The sequence below is a fragment of the Bos javanicus genome, chromosome 8, assembly GCF_032452875.1.
Source record: "Bos javanicus breed banteng chromosome 8, ARS-OSU_banteng_1.0, whole genome shotgun sequence".
Taxonomy (NCBI): Eukaryota; Metazoa; Chordata; class Mammalia; order Artiodactyla; family Bovidae; genus Bos; species Bos javanicus.
This window is the reverse complement of record NC_083875.1, coordinates 40,051,673-40,069,233: the sequence shown is the minus strand read 5'-3', so window position 1 is coordinate 40,069,233 and position 17,561 is coordinate 40,051,673. Positions and strand designations below refer to the sequence as shown.

The 17,561-nt window shown below is 37.6% G+C and overlaps 1 protein-coding gene across 6 annotated transcripts in view; it reads left to right on the top strand.

The window, feature by feature from the left end:
* JAK2 (Janus kinase 2) overlaps window positions 1-17,561 on the top strand; it is a 117,288-nt gene that overhangs the window by 19,424 nt on the left and 80,303 nt on the right. For 3 of the 6 annotated variants that reach the window (XM_061425371.1, XM_061425372.1, XM_061425376.1), the window contains exon 3: window positions 11,192-11,442. The exons of 2 other annotated variants lie outside the window; for them this stretch is intronic. In XM_061425371.1, the coding sequence (XP_061281355.1) occupies window positions 11,217-11,442 (226 nt within the window). In that variant the 5' untranslated portion in view covers window positions 11,192-11,216. Of the gene's footprint in view, window positions 1-11,191; window positions 11,443-15,927; window positions 16,257-17,561 lie in introns of those variants that run through there. One more of the 6 variants, XM_061425374.1, reaches the window with a different exon arrangement.

Sequence of the window (17,561 nt, the reverse complement as noted above, 5' to 3'; positions counted from 1 at the left end):
GGGCAATTACTATTTATAGGGCATGATATGACCTCAGTCCAATTCACTGTAGGGGAGAAAGCCTCTAATTTCATTCCTGTCATGCCTTGAATATTGGCCTGTAGCTGAGTCATTACCTGATTATTTGCAGGAGGTCCTAGGACAGGTTCTGGCCATCTCTCTGAGGGGTAGTGTTTAGTGCAGGGCCCCCTACATCCAGATGGTCTTCTGGTGGATAGAAGGGATCTTCTGTCAGGGATAGAGAGCTGGGGACAAGAGGTGTGTAAGAGGGAGGAGAAAGGGGGTTTATGTCAGATTTGATTTTTAATTTTGTTCTGAGTTTAATTTCTGTTATCTTGTTAAAGGAATACCTAAGGGTAATCATTATATTTCTTCATATCTACTTTTAACTTTGGTCTTCCCATATGTACCAAATACAGTTGTTTAAGATGAAAAAATCAGAAGGTTTTCCAGTTTGAAGGATCCACTGTCTGAGCATTGAGGAGTAGGATCTTCTTAATAGTGACTTAAACCATAAATAAGCATTTTTATGACTTAACTATGGATGCAAGAGGTGTTCTCAAAGAGAGTATAAAGAATAAGCTCTCACAGTATCCAAAAAGATATCACAAAGATAGTCTAAGAAAGGAAAGTCCTTTGTTGCATAGGTGGTAAGAATTGTGTGCTGAAAACTGTGTTTCTGATTTTCCCAAGAATATAAGACACCTCTGATTACAGATCTGCTAATCTGTGACAGTAGGCTGGTGTTACTGGAATGGGACTTTAGCACTAATAAAACAACAGAGGTTGAGATGACAGAGTCCCCTATGAACTGGGACCCCTTGTGACTAATTACCCTGAGGGCTTACACTGCTGGACAGATTGCTGCTTGTGACTTCATGTCTCAGCACCCCAGTCTATTTGACTGGTCACTAAGTATACCCTGACAAGTGTACTTTTTAGATGGTAGTGATCAGAGAGAATAGTTTCGTTGGACACAAAGCCAAGCTCTCAGGATGTAGAACAAGGTGAAATGAAAGTCCTCATACTCGTCTGATGAGAACTGAACTCACTAGTCTGTGAAAGCTGGTTCAAACAGCATGCTTATGGGGCTTATTTATGCCTGTGTTCTACCCTGTGGATTTTCCTCCTTAGTACAAATGATACAACAGAGCCAAAAAAAAAAAAAAATGGTGCCCATCTCTGGGAGGAAAAGGAACAATAAAAGCCAGGAGTGCTCAAATTAAATTTACAATAGTTGCTACACCAAAGAAACTTGTTACACAAATAGTTTCTTTTGTTAGTGTAAATTTAGAAAGAGAAAAAGGGCTGTCATCACTTTTGCTTTCACTGGACCCCTATAGCCGAAGATCCAGAAGGCTGACAGTAAGAATCCTTCCCTGCTGCCAGCTCTTGTCAGAGGTTCTAGGATTTCTCAGCAGCAGCAGTCCTGGGAACAGGCAGTTTTCCAGCAAAGAAGATCCTGCTGATTATACCAAAACTGTTGAGGAAGGTAAATTTCCGCTCTTTGTCACTTGGTTCTTTTGGCTGGCCTACTAATCAAATTGACTCAAGACAGATTAACAGAAGAAAAACAAATTTCATTTCATACATACGGAAGTCCCATAGATATAAGACCTAAGAAGTGACCAAATCAGGCTGTTGATATACCCTTTTAAAAAAGGAAACATTTGTGAAGTTTTGATACAACAAAGGGCTTTGGGCTTGGGGTAGCAAATTAATGAAGTAACAAAGTTTATATAGCTTTCTCAACCTTGAATTCCCTGTTTCTGGTGATAAGGATTCCATCTAGCCTCCCAGTATAGGGACTATACCTTCACATGGGAGATTTATTTCACACTTTCAAGAAACATAGGTGGGTCAGAATGGCATATTTTGAGGTGGCATATTTTGCCCTCAATCCTGTTATAGGTAAGGAGAAATCAAATAGCCCTCTTTTCTTATGCTTACTAATGTTTCAGGTTCACATATTTCTTGAGTTTTTTTTTTTTTCCCACTTAAAAACACCTGGCAGTATCTACTACCATTTACCAATAATTTATCAATTTTGGTGCTTACTACTGTATCTTAAGTACTTTCTATCAGAATTCTCTTATTAAAATGTATCTTTTAATAGTTCTTTTAGTCAGAATATATGTATAGTTTATCTTCATATAGCTTTGAACAGTCTGAGAATACCTTTTTTCACTCTTGAAAAATAGTTTTCTTGATTGTTTTCCAGGCCTCTTAACTGTCTTTTCAGTATTTTTTGTCTTTATCATGCTGCTTTCTGTTTGCATGTCTTAGTATTACCTTCCAGTTTACTACTCTCTACATCTGTTTCTGAGTAGTCATTGTATGACATATTCTGCTGAAATTATTTTCTTTTATAGCTGTTTGTTCTTTTCATGAATGTTAATCTTGCCTTTGTTTCTTTGATCATGACTAATAATTATTGTAAAGTTTCTATCAGACCATATCATTCCTTTCTTTGGTCTCAGGCACTGGTATTTATAGAATTCCCTGTTACTGTAACTTGCAGCCAGGGTGAGAACCATTGTTTTAAATTACTTAAAGATGATGTACAGTGATTGTATCATTATTTTAAAGATGAAGGAAGTCAAAGAAGAATCAAGGTGAACAATGTGATAAGACTAGATAAGGGAGAGGAATTGGGACTAGTAATTCTTAAAGTAGATTATAAATTAAATATTTAAGCATCTATATTCAATGAAAACTTTATAAAGGTATCTTCCATAAGTTCTTACAAGGCTTTTTTTTTTTTTTCTTGCAGATTAATTCAAACTGGGTTTGTGTAGTTAAGATTGATCAAATATTTTAGATCTACAAATGGTGGTAGTACTGAATACCTTAAAAATATCCTATTTGGGATTTTTGATTATTTATTTATTTTGGGTTGTGTTAGGTCTTCATTGCTGCCTGTGGGCTTTCTCTATGGAGAGTGGGGCTACTCTCTAGTTGCAGATGTGGGCTTCTCATTGTGGAGCAGAGGCTCTAGGCACATGGGCTTCAGTACTTGAAGCCCTCTAGCTCAGTAGTCGTAGCCTGTGGGCTCTTGAGCAAGGGGCTTGGTATTTGTGTGCTTGGTTGCTCTGTGGCATTTTTCCAGATCCGGAATTAAACTGCATTCCCAGGTGGATTCTTAACCGCTGGGCCACCAGGGAAGCCCAGCAGCTATCCTTTTTCATTTTTGCTCTTCACCTTTAAGAGTAGCCGTGCCACCGTGATTTTCTTATTACTCTCATAATTTTTTTTCCCATAGATGTTTCATTTATATTGGTTTAAAAAGTCAGATCACACAGAAGCATTAATAATGTAGGACAATCCAGTTACAATGAAAAGCTCTGTGCTTTCCAACTTTAATCCTTTTCTCCAGAGGGAGACGGTTTTAACTCTGTTAACTTCTGGTAGTTCAGTCTCTGTTTTACCTATACCACTATGTTCCTCCTGTTTTCTTCAGATTACAGGTTTCACTATTTTATTTCTTATATTGGCTATCATTGTAACCTACAGTAATATATTTGTGACTTTATTTCTTGTTCCAGCAACCATTGGCATTATTTATTGATTTCTCAATTTCTAAGCTTAGTGCTTCTTTCCCAAGCTTTAGTTTAGCTTCCCTCCATGCTTTCACCTCTCAGCCTCTGGTATTTTATGTTAAGACTAACATTTATGTTCTGTTCAGTAACCATAGTTAACACAACAATATTTATATTATACTGAGGATTGTTTATTATAGAGCCTGCTGCTGCTGCTGCTAAGTCGCTTCAGTCGTGTCCGACTCTGTGCGACCCCATAGATGGTAGCCCGCCAGGCTTCCCCGTCCCTGGGATTCTCCAGGCAAGAATACTGGAGTGGGTTGCCATTTCCTTCTCCAATGCATGAAAGTGAAAAGTAAAAAGTGAAAGTGAAGTTGCTCAGTCGTGTCCGACTGTTAGCAACCCCATGGACTGCAGCCCACCAGGCTCCTCCATCCATGGGATTTTCCAGGCAAGAGTACTGGAGTGGGGTGCCATTGCCTTCTCCAATTATAGAGCCTAGGAGTATGCTATAATTTCATCTCCTTTCTTATAACGTTTTCTCCCACTAGAATTGCCTTTTTTTCTTTTCACTGTTTTCCTTTATCATGTCCACTCTGGGTGTTTTGTTTGTTTTGAACTAATCATAACAAGTGGTCTAACACTTTTTTTCTGAAATCTTCCTTCTAGAGCTCCTCTGCTCCTATCTGCTCTTAGTGTGCCTCAGGCCTGACATTCAACTTTCATCATAACTTAACTTTATTACTTTCAAGGATTAGATCTATTTTCTGAACCTGATATCATCCTCTTTTTGGATTTACTCTTCTGGTGTGGTTTATTACATCTTAAGAAAATACCTTTTTCAATGCTGCTTTTGAGGTAAACTTTGAATTTTTGAATGTTTGGGAACGCCTGTATTCTTCTGGGTAATAGTTCTAAGTTGAAAACCATGCTTGAGATTAGAGAACTCAAAATAATGAAGTCAAATGAAAAGAAAAAGCCATCCTTAACCCTTCAGACGGAGAAGGCAGTGGCACCCCACTCTAGTACTCTTGCCTGGAAAATCCCATGGACGGAGGAGCCTGGAAGGCTGCAGTCCATGGGGTCGCTGAGGGTCAGACACGACTGAGCGACTTCACTTTCACTTTTCACTTTCATGCATTGGAGGAGGAAATGGCAACCCATTCCAGTGTTCTTGCCTGGAGAATCCCGGGGATGGGGGAGCCTGGTGGGCTGCCATCTATGGGGTCGCACAGAGTCGGACATGACTGAAATGACTTAGCAGCAGCAGCAGCAGCAGCAACCCTTCAGATTCTTTACTTCTTAATTACTAAATTCAGCAGATTTTTTTCCTTCTGTTTCTTATTTAACCTCTTCATGATGTTTGATAATTCTTCTCATAGATAATTCTTCTCTTCTGTTTTTTTTTTCTAAAGGGAACCATATTTTTATTAAAATAAACACATAGGAAAATGCACTAATCAATTTTTATACAGTTAATTCTAGTTTTCTTCTATTTCTGGCCATTTATTTTCAAGATCTTTGCTACATTCTTCTTTATGCCCTCCATCCATGACGTTTCTGGATAATGTTAAATGTTGTGACCTCAAGGATTTGATCTATCATCTTCTCTTCCTACCTCATACCTTATATCTGGACGTCATATATGTCTATGGCTATAGCTACCTTTATGTATACTGACTGTGAAATCTGTCCCAAAAGCACATTATGTTTCCCTTAGCCTGCATAAATCCAGCTGCCTTTAGGATATCTCAGTCTGTATATATCATAGGTAACTCAGTTCATTTTATGCTAAATTGAATTAATCATTCCTCTCAAACTATCCTTGTGTTCCATATATTCTATTCTGTGAATTATAATACTGGATACCCAGTCTCTCAAACCCCAAATTAAGAAATCATTCTTAACTACTCATATGCCAAGCCAGTTACTACAGATATTCCTTTTAATTGTCTTATAGGTGCTTCTGACTGTAAATATCTAAAATTCATTTCTTCTTTCGTACTCTTTTTATCTATTTTGGCGCTTTGTATATACCTAGTCACTCAGTCAGCTCAGATTGAGGATGGATTCCTCCGTTTCCCTCATGTACATTTGGTGGTTGAGCTAGGTTTATGCATAGCCCTGTCATTTCACTGTATATATTCTGTTAAATGTTTTGAAACAGTATATGTATTGTTTCATATCTGAGAACTTTTTAGAACAATAACTATTGAGAATTAGATCCAAATTCTTATTCACTGATCATTTCTGTTGAAAACATGATGTTCCTATTACCATTTCTGACATTTCTGACAAGTTCAGGCTGCACTGTCTCTGCCCTTGTGCAGTTTATGTTATGTAATTGTCTTGGCTGTCCCCACACTTGGATGTTTGGTTATTGTTTAGGGAGGTATTGGATTAGACATAATTGATCAAATGTGAAGCGAAAAGTATGTTTGGATAGCCAAATATATGATAGAAATGGACAAACTAGTAGAAATATGAAGAGATAAAGACAACAGAAGTTTACTTGTTTTGATGCTAAACAGGTATCTGGGGTAATTGTTTTAACATTTCTATTTTTCCTAAAAATAGATATATTTAAAAAATGTTTTATGGTACATAATTCAAATACCATATGATTCACTCCTAGCCATACAGTTTCATTTTAAATTAAAGAGGCAAAATGACAATCTGTATGAGCATGAATAGTGAGAAGTTGTATTTGGATATTATTCCCAGCACCTTTAATAATAATTTTTGTACTTTTCTCAAACTATTCTCAATGAGCTTTTTAGGTTTAGTAGTTGAGGGCGAGGGATTATGGAGAAAATAGCTGTTTGTCTTCTGGAATGGTGTTATGGACGAAGTACACAAGGGAACAGAAGGAAAGGATTTTCTGTGTTACAGATTTTCTGATCATAACCTTTTGCTTATGAGTTTCTGTGATTTTGAGCTAAGAAACTACATGAGATCCAACAGGCTTTCTGTGCTGTGCCTCTGCAATTTCTTTTGCTTCTGTTAAAGCAAAAGAAATTCTTTTGCTTCTTTTGAAACTGCTAAAATCAGACCTCAGATTTGAAGCTGGTGAGAGAATGCCTTTTTGAACATATTTCTTTTAAAAAATAAGCGTATTTTTCTGTGAAATCCTTTTGACTTAATCCTTTATAATCTTGAAGATAACATATCTTCTTGGTTTGAATGCAAATAGCATTTATCGTAAATGTGAGATAGGAGAGCCCTGGAAGGGCAGAAATTCAAAGAAAAAATTAACTTATTTACTAAAATATTTTAGGTTGTACAAGAGTTGAAATCTGGAGAAGGACATCAGTTTCGATTTGACTTGGCTGCAGATAACTGGAATATACAAATAATCTCTTTTGTGACCCCATGGACTGTAGCCTGCCAGGCTTCTCTGTCCATGGAATTTCCCAGGCAATAATACTAGAGTGGGTTGCCATTTCCTACTCTAGGGGATCTTCCTGAAACAGGGCTTGAACCTGCATTTCCTGCATTGGCAGGAGGATTCTTTACCACTGAACCACCAGGGAAGCCTTGCAAATAATATTGGGTTTATTGTTTCTCTCTGTTGGACTTAGTGACTCCCTGGTTGTCAAGAAACTAGTTATCTGCTATCTTTCTTTTCTTCCAACCTTTGCATTGATTTCCATCCTCACGGTTACCTTGTGGTTGCAAGAGAGTCATTGTATAGCTTCAGCTACTGTGTCTTCATTCCAGGTAGCCTGAAGGGGAAAGTAGCAAGGAAAAAAGCGTGCACTTTATAGCTAAATTACCAAGGAGTGGACTTGTTGGATCATGGTGTGAATGTATGTATAACTTTGTGAGGAAGTGCTGAACATTTTTGCAAAGTGTTTGTTCAATTTAACATTCCCACCAGCAATGAGAGTTCCAATTTCTCTACAAATTTTTAAACATTTGGTATTAAATTTTCCTTTTTAATGGGTGTGTGAAAGTATCTTATGGTTTTAATTTGTATTTCCCTAATTATTAGTGATATTCAGTAGTTATTCATAAGTGCTTTTGGATGATTTTGTATCTCTTTTGTTGTTGTTCAGTCACAAAGTCATGTCCGACTCCTTGAGACCCCATTCACTGCAGCATGCCAGGCTTCCCTGTCCTTCACTATCTCCTGGAGTTTGCTCAAACTCATGTCCATTGAGTCGGCAATGCCATCCAACCATCTCATTCTCTGTCATACCTTTTTCTCCTGCCCTTAGACTTTTCCAGCATCAAGGTCTTTTCCAATGATTTGACTCTTCACATCACATGGCCAAAGTACTGGAGCTTCAGCATCAGTTCTTCCAAAGCATATTCAGGGTTAATTTCCTTTAGGATTGACTGGTTTGATCTCCTGGCAGTCCAAGGGACTCTCAAGAATCTTCTCCAGCAGCATAGCATCAATCGATAGCAAGAATTCTTTGACAGTCAGCCTTCTTTATAGTCCAACTCTCCCTTGCATACATGATGACTGGAAAAACCGTAGCTTTGACGCTACAGACCTTTGTTGGCAAAGTGATGTTTCTGCTTTTTAATACGCTGTCTAGGTTTGTCATGGAGAAGGCAATGGCACCCCACTCCAGTACTCTTGCCTGGAAAATCCCATGGATGGAGGAGCCTGGTAAGGCTCCAGCCCATGGGGTCACTAAGAGTCGGGCATGACTCAGTGACTTCACTTTCACTTTACACTTCTATGCGTTGGAGAAGGAAATGGCAACCCACTCCAGTATTCTTGCCTGGAGAATCCCAGGGACGGGGGAGCCTGGTGGGCTGCCGTCTATGGGGTCGCACAGAGTCGGACACGACTGAAGCGACTTAGCAGCAGCAGGTTTGTCATAGCTTTTCTTCCAAGGAGCAAGTGTCTTAATTTCATGACTGCAGTCACTGTCTGCAGTGATTTTTTTTTAAGTGTGTTTAAATGTTGTTCCCTTCTTATTTTATTATTGAAAGATAAGTTTCTGTTGTCATGAAGATGGTCCCCATTTCTCTGAAGTGTTTGTTCCAGAAAAAGTTTATTCCTTATGCATATTGGTCAATTATCCATCTCAAATTAGTAGTTATGTATGGTATAAAGTCGAGGTCAAAGTTCTTTTCTTTTTTTTTTTTCACCTCCCATATGAATAACCAATTGACTGAGAAACATTTTTTGAAAAAATAATCATTTCTTCTCCACTGAAGTGTAATGAGGCATTTTTTCTGATTAGGTGACCATATGTGAGGATTTTTTTTTTTTTTTTTGGTCTTCTCTTTCATTTGCCTATTTATTTGTAGTTATTGCAATACCAACCTGACTTAATTACTCTGACTTTATAATAAATCTTGGTGTCTGGTAGTATAAATTCTCCATTTTGCTCTTCAAGATTATCTTGGCTATTGTAAGTCCTTTTTGTTTTTCATATAGATTTTAGCTTGTAAATTTCCATAGAGTAAGCTGCTAAAATTTTAATTGGGATTGTGTTGAATCTATAGATCAATTTGGAGAAGAATCAATATCTGGACAACATTGACTTTCCTATCATTGTCTATCACCATGTTCTGTTCTTGACTTTTATTTTTTGTATTTTTCATAAAATATAATTGATTAACAATATTAGTTCCAGATGTACAGCATAGTGAGTCAGTACTTTTACAGATTGTACTTTGGAAAGTTGTTACAAGATAACAGTTATAGTTCCCTGTGCTGTACAGTATATCCACGTTATTTTATACAGGCTAGAGTGTATGTCTTAAGAACTAAAGAGCCTCTTGATGAGGGGGAAGAGGAGAGCGAAAAAGCTGGATTAAAACTCAGCATTCAAAAAATTAAGGTCATGGCGTCTAGGCTCATCACTTCATGGCAAATAGAAGAAGAAAAACTAGAAACAGTGCTGCTATAAATGTAGGGGCGCTTGAAGCTTTTCAAATTAGTGTTGTTGGTTTTTCTGAATATGTATCCAGGAGTGGAATTGCTGGATCATATGGTTATTCTATTTTTAGTTTTTTGAGGAAACTCCACACTTTTTTCCATAGAGACTGCACCAATGTATATGCCCACCACCATTGTAGTAGAGTTCTTTTTTCCTCCATCTTCTCCAGCATTTATTATTAGTAGACTTTTTGATGATGGTGATTCTGACAGGTGTGAGGTGATACTTCATTGTTTTGATATGTATTTCTCTAATAATTAGTGATGTTGAGTATCTTTTCATGTTTCTATTGGCAATCTGTATGTCTTCTTTAGAAAAATATCCAAATTTTCTGGCCTTTTTTTTTTTTTTTCTTCTAACAATGTTTTCATTTCAGAGTTCCTACAGATATTTCAATAAATTTGTCCCTATATATTTGACTTTTTGATTCCTGTTATAAATTATATCGGGGCTTCCCTGGTGGCTCAGAGGTTAAAGCGTCTGCCTGCAATGCGGGAGACCTGGGTTCGATTTCTGCATCAGGAAGATCCCCTGGAGAAGGAAACGGCAGCCCACTTCAGTTTTCTTGCCTGGAGAATCCCATGGACGAAGGAGCCTGGTGGGCTACAGTCCACGGGGTCGCAAAGAATCGGACACAACTGAGCGACTTCACTATCAGTTTAAAATGTTCATTTTTTAATTGGTTCTGGCATATGGGAATTGCAATAGATTTTTGTATATTGGCTTTGTATCTTGTGATCTTACAAGCTCACTTTAGTAAGTTTTAGATTCTTGTAAGTTTTCTATGTAGTTTTACCTTTTCCATTATACCTTTTATTTCTTTTTTTTTGCCATATTGCACTGTCCAGGACCACACTACAATATTGATTTGAAGACATGATTTTAGACATGCATATTAAGTTTTTGAATTCAGGAAAAAAAAGTTTGATATTTTGCCATTAAGTTATTAAATTTAGGTCTTTTGTAGTTACTCTTAATCACACGTTTGCTTTTAAACCTAGTTTGCTGAGTTTTTAATCACAAACTATTGTAGAATTTTAATTCAGTTTTGGCATTTAGTGAAATGATCATATGTTACTTTTCTCATTTATTCTAATAGTAAATTTTATTGATTGAATTTTGATTATTCAGTTAACCTTGCATTTCTGGTATAACTCAGTCAAGATTTTTATTTTGGCTGAACCACATGGGTTGTGATCTTAGTTCCCTGACCAGGGATCAAACCTGGGCCGCAGCACTGACAGCAAATCCCAAGTCCTAACCACTGGACCACCAGGGAATTCCCAAACTCAGTCAAGATTTATTATTCTTTTAAAAATTACTGGATTCAGTTTGCCAGGTTTTTTTTTTTCCTTCAGTATGCATCTTATATCCTTATGAGAGTTACTATTGTGGAAAGATTATAAATTGCTGAAGTTTCATGTGATGGTTAACAATAATAATGCATTTTCAGTTAAGGTATGTACAGTGGATTTTTTTTTATGATATAATGCTATTGTACACCTAATAGAGTACAGTATAATGTAAATATAACTTTTATATGTACTGGGAAACTAAAAAATTGGTGTGACTTATTTTATTGCACTGATCTGGAACAAAACCTTCAGTATCTCTGAGAAATGCTTGTGCATGATACTTATTCAATAGTGGATTTGACAGAGTCAATGCTATCAGTGAAGACTTCTTTATATATGAAGGATAACTTACCAGTGTCACTTTCATTTGTAACTTTGGTTTCTCTTACAGGCAAATGTTCTGAAAACGACTCTGCATGGGAATGGCTTGCCTTACAATGACAGAAATGGAAGGAACATCCACATCCCCTGTACATCAGAATGGTGATATTTCTGGAAATGCTAACTCTGTGAAGCAAATAGATCCAGTCCTACAGGTCTATCTTTATCATTCCCTTGGGAATGCTGAGGGGGATTATCTGCAGTTTCTAACTGGAGAGTATGTTGCTGAAGAGATCTGTATTGCTGCTTCTAAAGCTTGTGGTAAGTATTAAAAAACAGTGTTTTTCTTCTTATTAATATATGCTTGGTTTATTATACTCTAACACAATGTACCTGTGTAATATATTTTTTATGCTTCTATGACTGACAACTGTTTTCATATGCATATAAAATGAGAAAATTACTAAAGTAGAATACAAGGTAAATTCTGTGTTGAGGTAGTGGTATAGAATGAATGTGTTTCGCCCAAATTTGTGTTGTGACCTACTCCTCCAGTGTGATGACTTTGGAAGTGGGATTTTCCAGAGATGAATCAGTCATGAGAGTGGACCCCTCATTAGTGGGACTAGTACCTTTATTAATGAGATCGCTGAGAGTTCCTTTGCCCCTCCTGCCATGTGTGGACATAGCAAGAAGATGAATAAGAAAATGAATCATCTATGAACCAGGAATAGGGTCCTCATTAGATACCGCATCTGCTTGATTTCATACTTCCCAACCTCCAGAAATGTGAGAAATATGTTTCTTTTTTTTATAAGCCACTTCATGTATGATAATTTTCTTATAGCATCCTGAATGAGCTAAAACAGCAACTGGTACTGAGAAGTGGAAGGGCAGTAACAAGTTTCTAAAAATGTAGAAGTGGCTTTGGGACTGGGTAATGGGTAATGGAAGAGTTTTGAGGTGCATGCTAGAAAAAGTCTACATTGTTGGGAACAGATCTTTAAAGGAGATTTTGGTGAGGACTTGGAAAGAAAGAAACAGAGTTGTAAGAAAACAATTTTCTTAGAGGACACCTGTGCAATCCTGTGGAGAATATTGGTAGAATTGTGTTCCATTAAAGACCATTCTGATAAGATCTAAGATGGAAATAAGGACCATGTTATTAGAAACTGAAAGAAAAGTGATCCTTGTTATAAAGTGTCAAAGAACTTGCTTGAGTTGTGTTCATGTTTCAGTGCTTTGTAGAATGTAGAACTTAAGAGCAATAAAATTGGGTGTTTACTTCAAGTCTTTTCTAAGCGAAGGGTTGAAGGTGTGGCTTGAGTCCTCATAACTGCTTATAGTTGTGAAAAATTAATGCTGTTGCTGAGCTCCTTGGCTGCCCTGGATATGGTTCTGGCAGCCCCTAGTGGCAGTTATCCCTCAGTGGGGTGCAGGCAGCAGACTTTGGTGGAATAAGTATCTCTGCTAGCGGAGAATGCAAAGGCCCTGGAGGCATGTCTGACTCCACCTATATTTCAAAGAAGGGAAGCATGGGGCAGGGCTGCCAGGAGTCTTTGGTGCCCAGCAAAGCTGGAGGGGCAGGAATGTTGCCCTGGTGTGCTCTGCAGGTGGGATCTCTGCTTCAGTGGGTCTGGAAGGCAGAGTATCAAGTTAGAGGGTTATTCATCAGCCTTAAGGTCTAATGGAATTTGCCTTACTAGGTTTTAGATTTATTTGAGACTTGTCACTCATTTTTTCTTTTCTCTTGTAATGGAAATATTTGTCCTATGCCTGTTGGAATGGGAACATCTGTCCTATGCCTTTTCTACCATTATATTTTAGAAACACATAATTTGTTTGATTTCATAGGTTTACAGCTGGAGAACCTCAGGATGAATTGTACCTTGTTGTTCAGTTGCTAAGTCATGTCTGACTCTGCAACCCAATGGACTGCAAAACGCCAGGCTTCCCTATTCTTCATCTTCCGGAGCATGCTCAAACTCATGTCCTTTGAGTCGGTGATGCCATCCAACCTCTGTCGTTCCCTTCTCCTCCTGCCTTCAATCTTTCCCAGCATCAGGGTCTTTTCTAATGAGTTGGCTCTTCTCATCAGATGGCCAAAATATTGGAGCTTCAGCATCAGTCCTTCCAATGAATATTCAGGATTGATTTCCTTTGGGATTGACTGGTTTGATCTCTTTGATGTCCAAGGGACTCTCATGAGTCTTCCCCAGAACCACAATTCGAAAACATCAGTTCTTTGGCACTCAGCCTTCTTTATAGTCCAACTGTCACATCTGTACACGACTGCTGGAAGAACCATAGCTTTTACTATACAGAGCTTTGTTGGCAAAGGGACGTCTCTGCTTTTTCATATGATGTCTAGGTTTGTCATAGCTTATGACACCAAAGATGCTTTCGTGGAGATGCTTATTCCACCAGAGTTTGAGTCTCTTTTTTCCAAAGAGCGAGCATCTTTTAATTTCATGGCTGGGGTCACCATTTGTAGTGATTTTTGAGCCCAAGAAAATAAAATCTATCACTGCTTTCACTTTTTCCCTTCTATTTGCCATGAGACGATGGAACTGGATGCCATGATCTTTGTTTTTTGAATGTTGAGTTCTAAGCCAGCTTTTTTCACTCTCCTCTTTCTCTCTTATCAAGAGGCTCTTCAGCTCCTCATCCCTCTGCCATTAGAGTAGTGTTATCTGCATACTGAGGTTGTTAATATTACTTCCTGGCAGTCTTGATTCCAGCTTGTGATTCATCCAGTCTGGCATATCACATGATGTATTCAGCATAAAAGGTAAAGAAGCAGGTGACAGTGTACAGTCCTGTTGTACTCTTTTTCTGATTTTGAAGTAGTCTGTTGTTTCATGTCTCGTTATAACTGTTGCTTCTTGACCTGCATATAGATTTCTTGGGAGGCAAGTAAGGTGGTCTGGTATGCCGATCTCTTTAAGAATTGTCCACAGTTTGTTGTGATCCACAATCAAAGGTGTTAGTGTAGTCAGTGAAGCAGAAGTAGATACTTTTCTGGAACTTCTTGCTTTCTCCATGATCCAACATATACTGGCAATTTGATCTTGGCTAATCTGCCTTTTCTAAACCCAGCTTGTGCATCTGGATGTTCTCAGTTCACATACTGCTGAAGCCTTGCTTGAGTCTCATCCACATCTGATTTAGATGATATTTAGATGAGACTTTGAACTCAGACTTTGAGTTGATGCTGGAATGAGTTAAGGCTTCTGGGGCTATTGTGATGGAATGAATATATTTTGAATGTGAAAGGATATTATTTTTGGAGGGCCAGGAATAGAATGCTATAGGTTGAGGGAGAAGGACACAAACATTCAAATTCATAAGTTGAAACATATTCTCCCAATGTGATTGTATTTGACAGTGTTACCAGGTCATAAGGTTAAATATCACCTTACCCAACTTGCTTTTCTACCCTTATGTGGCTTAGTTATAGATAGCTAAGTTATCTGTGTCTCTTCGAATTACAGATATTTGTGTCTGTTTTTTCAAGATGTAGTCAGTTATGTTATGGTGTGAAATATGTTTTCCTAAAAGACACTGTGTTCTGCAGAATTGTGCAGTAAAAAGCACAGGGCTTATAGGAAAAATAAGGTTAGGGGTATGACAGTCTAAACTTGGTGATATTAAAAAAAAAAACTTAGTAAAAACAGCACATGCTAAGTGGTAAGAAAATATATAAATAGTGCAATATATTTGGCACTTTACCTTAAAAAAGTTATGAAGCTTGTTGGTGGAAGTGGATGTTGAAAAGGTTGCATCCTGTGAATTAGTGTGAAGTTGTAGAAGGAAGGTTATCTGAAATCACATGAGAAGTTGTAACACCACATGTTGATGGCTGTGACTTATAACACATGTGGTAAACTGAGATAGCTGGTAGGTGTTTGTTCCATGTATAGCCTCAGTTTGGATTCCAGGCTGAAGGAATAACCCCTAAATTAGACATGGTGTTCTCCTGGTAAAAGGCAAAAAAAACATGAGGGCTGGAAATGAAATACCTCCTACTGCCTCTTTTTGGAACTAACACACTACCACTCTTGCTCAGATTCCATTGGTCAAACTGAGTCATATGGCCAAGCCAGTGTTGGGTCAGATGAGGTGGTCCTCTCAGGGAGTGGGAGGAAAAGATGGAGTATTTATGAGCAATAATGTAGTCTGCTACACTTTTCCCTCTTGGCCACAAATAATTTTCTTTTTTCAGTATTTAAAATAAATTTTTGCTTCCTCAGTGAGGATACCCAAAGCCATCATTGAATCAGGTTTAAAATCTAGGTTCTCCCTATATTCTCTCAGTCATGTCTAGATGGTCTTCTTGATTCAGAAATCTGTGAAATGAGAAGACAGTTATTCTGATATCATATCTATAGCCTTGACAAGTTTTACGTTAAAGATATGAGATAATTAGCTCTAGTGTAGAAACAGCAAGGTTTAGACAAAAGAGGCTGTAGAGTTATCTTTTGGAATCCTCCCACCTCTCTGAGTCCTTTACCAGTTAGACTTTCTTGACTACCTACTCACATATCTATTATCTTCAAATTCCTTTCCATTCCCATCCCCAAATGCCCTTTATTGAATGACCTTTTGTTAGGTATAGCTTTGATGATAAAATAATTATATTAAGTTATAAATAAGTTTTAATATTAAGATATTTGTATTTAATGAAGAATCTTGATCTGTTATAACTTCTAATTGTAAAAAAAAAATGCTTAAAGGAAGTGTATTTTTTAAAGTGACTTTTATTCTTTTCTCAGTTGAAATGAGAATATGAAGTTAATGTTACAGTTGTATCCCATTTACCTCTTTCAGCTGGCTGAAATTTATTCTCATTGTTTACATAAAACACATAATTGTTTTATATGTGTTACTCAGTTCTTACAATAGCACTAGGGTGTATGTGTGTATTGATAAGCATCTGATAGCTTTTTTAAAAATTGTTTTAATTTTATATTGGAATATAGTTGATTAACAATGTTGTGTTAGTTTCAGGTGTATAGCAAAGTGATTCGGTTTGACATTTATATGTATCTGTTCTTTTTCAAATTATTTTTCCATTTAGGTTATTAAGCAGAGTCTTGAGTCTGAGTCTTGAGCAGAGTTTCCTGAAGTATACAGTAGGTCCTTGTTGGTTATCTACGTACATGTAAATCCCAAACTCCGATTCTATCCCTCTCCCCTACCCTTTCCCTTGGTAACTCTAAGTTCTCTGAGTCTCTTTCTGTTTTGTAAATAAGTTCATTTGCATTATTTCTTTAAATTCCACATATAAACAATATCATATGATAATTGTCTTTCTGTGTCTTACTTAGTATGATAATTTCTAGTTCTATCCACGTTGTTGCAAATGGCATCGTTTCATTCTTTTAAATGGCTGAGTAATATTCTGGTGTATATATGTATGGCATCTTTTTTATCCATTCCTGTGTTGATGGCCCTTTAGCTTGCTTCCATGTCTTGGCTATTGTAAACAGTGCTGCAGTGAACATTGAAGTGCATGTATCTTTTGAAACTATCCAGTTTTTCTCTGGATAGCTATATGCTCAGGAATGGTATTGCTGGATTACATGGTTCAGTTCAGTTCAGTTCAGTCGCTCAGTCGTGTCCGACTCTGCGACTCCATGAATCGCAGCACGCCAGGCCTCCCTGTCCATCACCAACTCCCAGTAGCCCTACTTTAATTTTCTTAAGGACCCTCCATATGGTTCTCCATAGTGGCTGTACCAATGTACAGTCCCACCAACAGTGTAAGAGGGTTCTCTTTTCTCCACACTCTTTTCATCATTTATTGTGTGTAGATTTTTTGATGATGGCCATTCTGACTGGTGTGAGGTGATCTCTCATATTTTTGATTTGTATTTCTCTAGTAACTGGAAGAGATTGAGGGCAGGAGGAGAAGGGGACAACAGAGGATGAGATGGTTGGATGGCATCACCGACTCAATGGACATAAGTTTGGGTGAACTCCAGGAGTTGGTGATGTTCAGGGAGGCCTGGCGTGCTGCAGTTCATGGGGTCGCAAAGAGTCAGACACGACTGAGCGACTGAACTGAACTGAACTGAATAATTAGTGATGTTGAGTATTTTTTCATGTGCCTCTTGGTCTTCTTTGGAGAAATTTCTATTTAGGTTTCTGCCCATTTTTTATTGTATTTTTTTATCATTGTTGTTATGCATGAGGTATTTGTAGATTTTTGGAGACCAGTCCCTGTCCTTCAGATAGTTCGTAAGTATTTTCTTCCATTCTATGGGTTGTCTTTTCATTTTGTTTATGGTTTCCTTTGCTGTGCAAAAGCTTTTGAGTTTAATTAGGTCCCATTTGCTTATTTCCATTTTTATAACCTTAGGAGCTGTGTTGAAAAGGATATTGCTGTGTTTCATGTCAGAGAGTGTTTTGCCTATGTTTTTCTCTTAGAGTTTTAT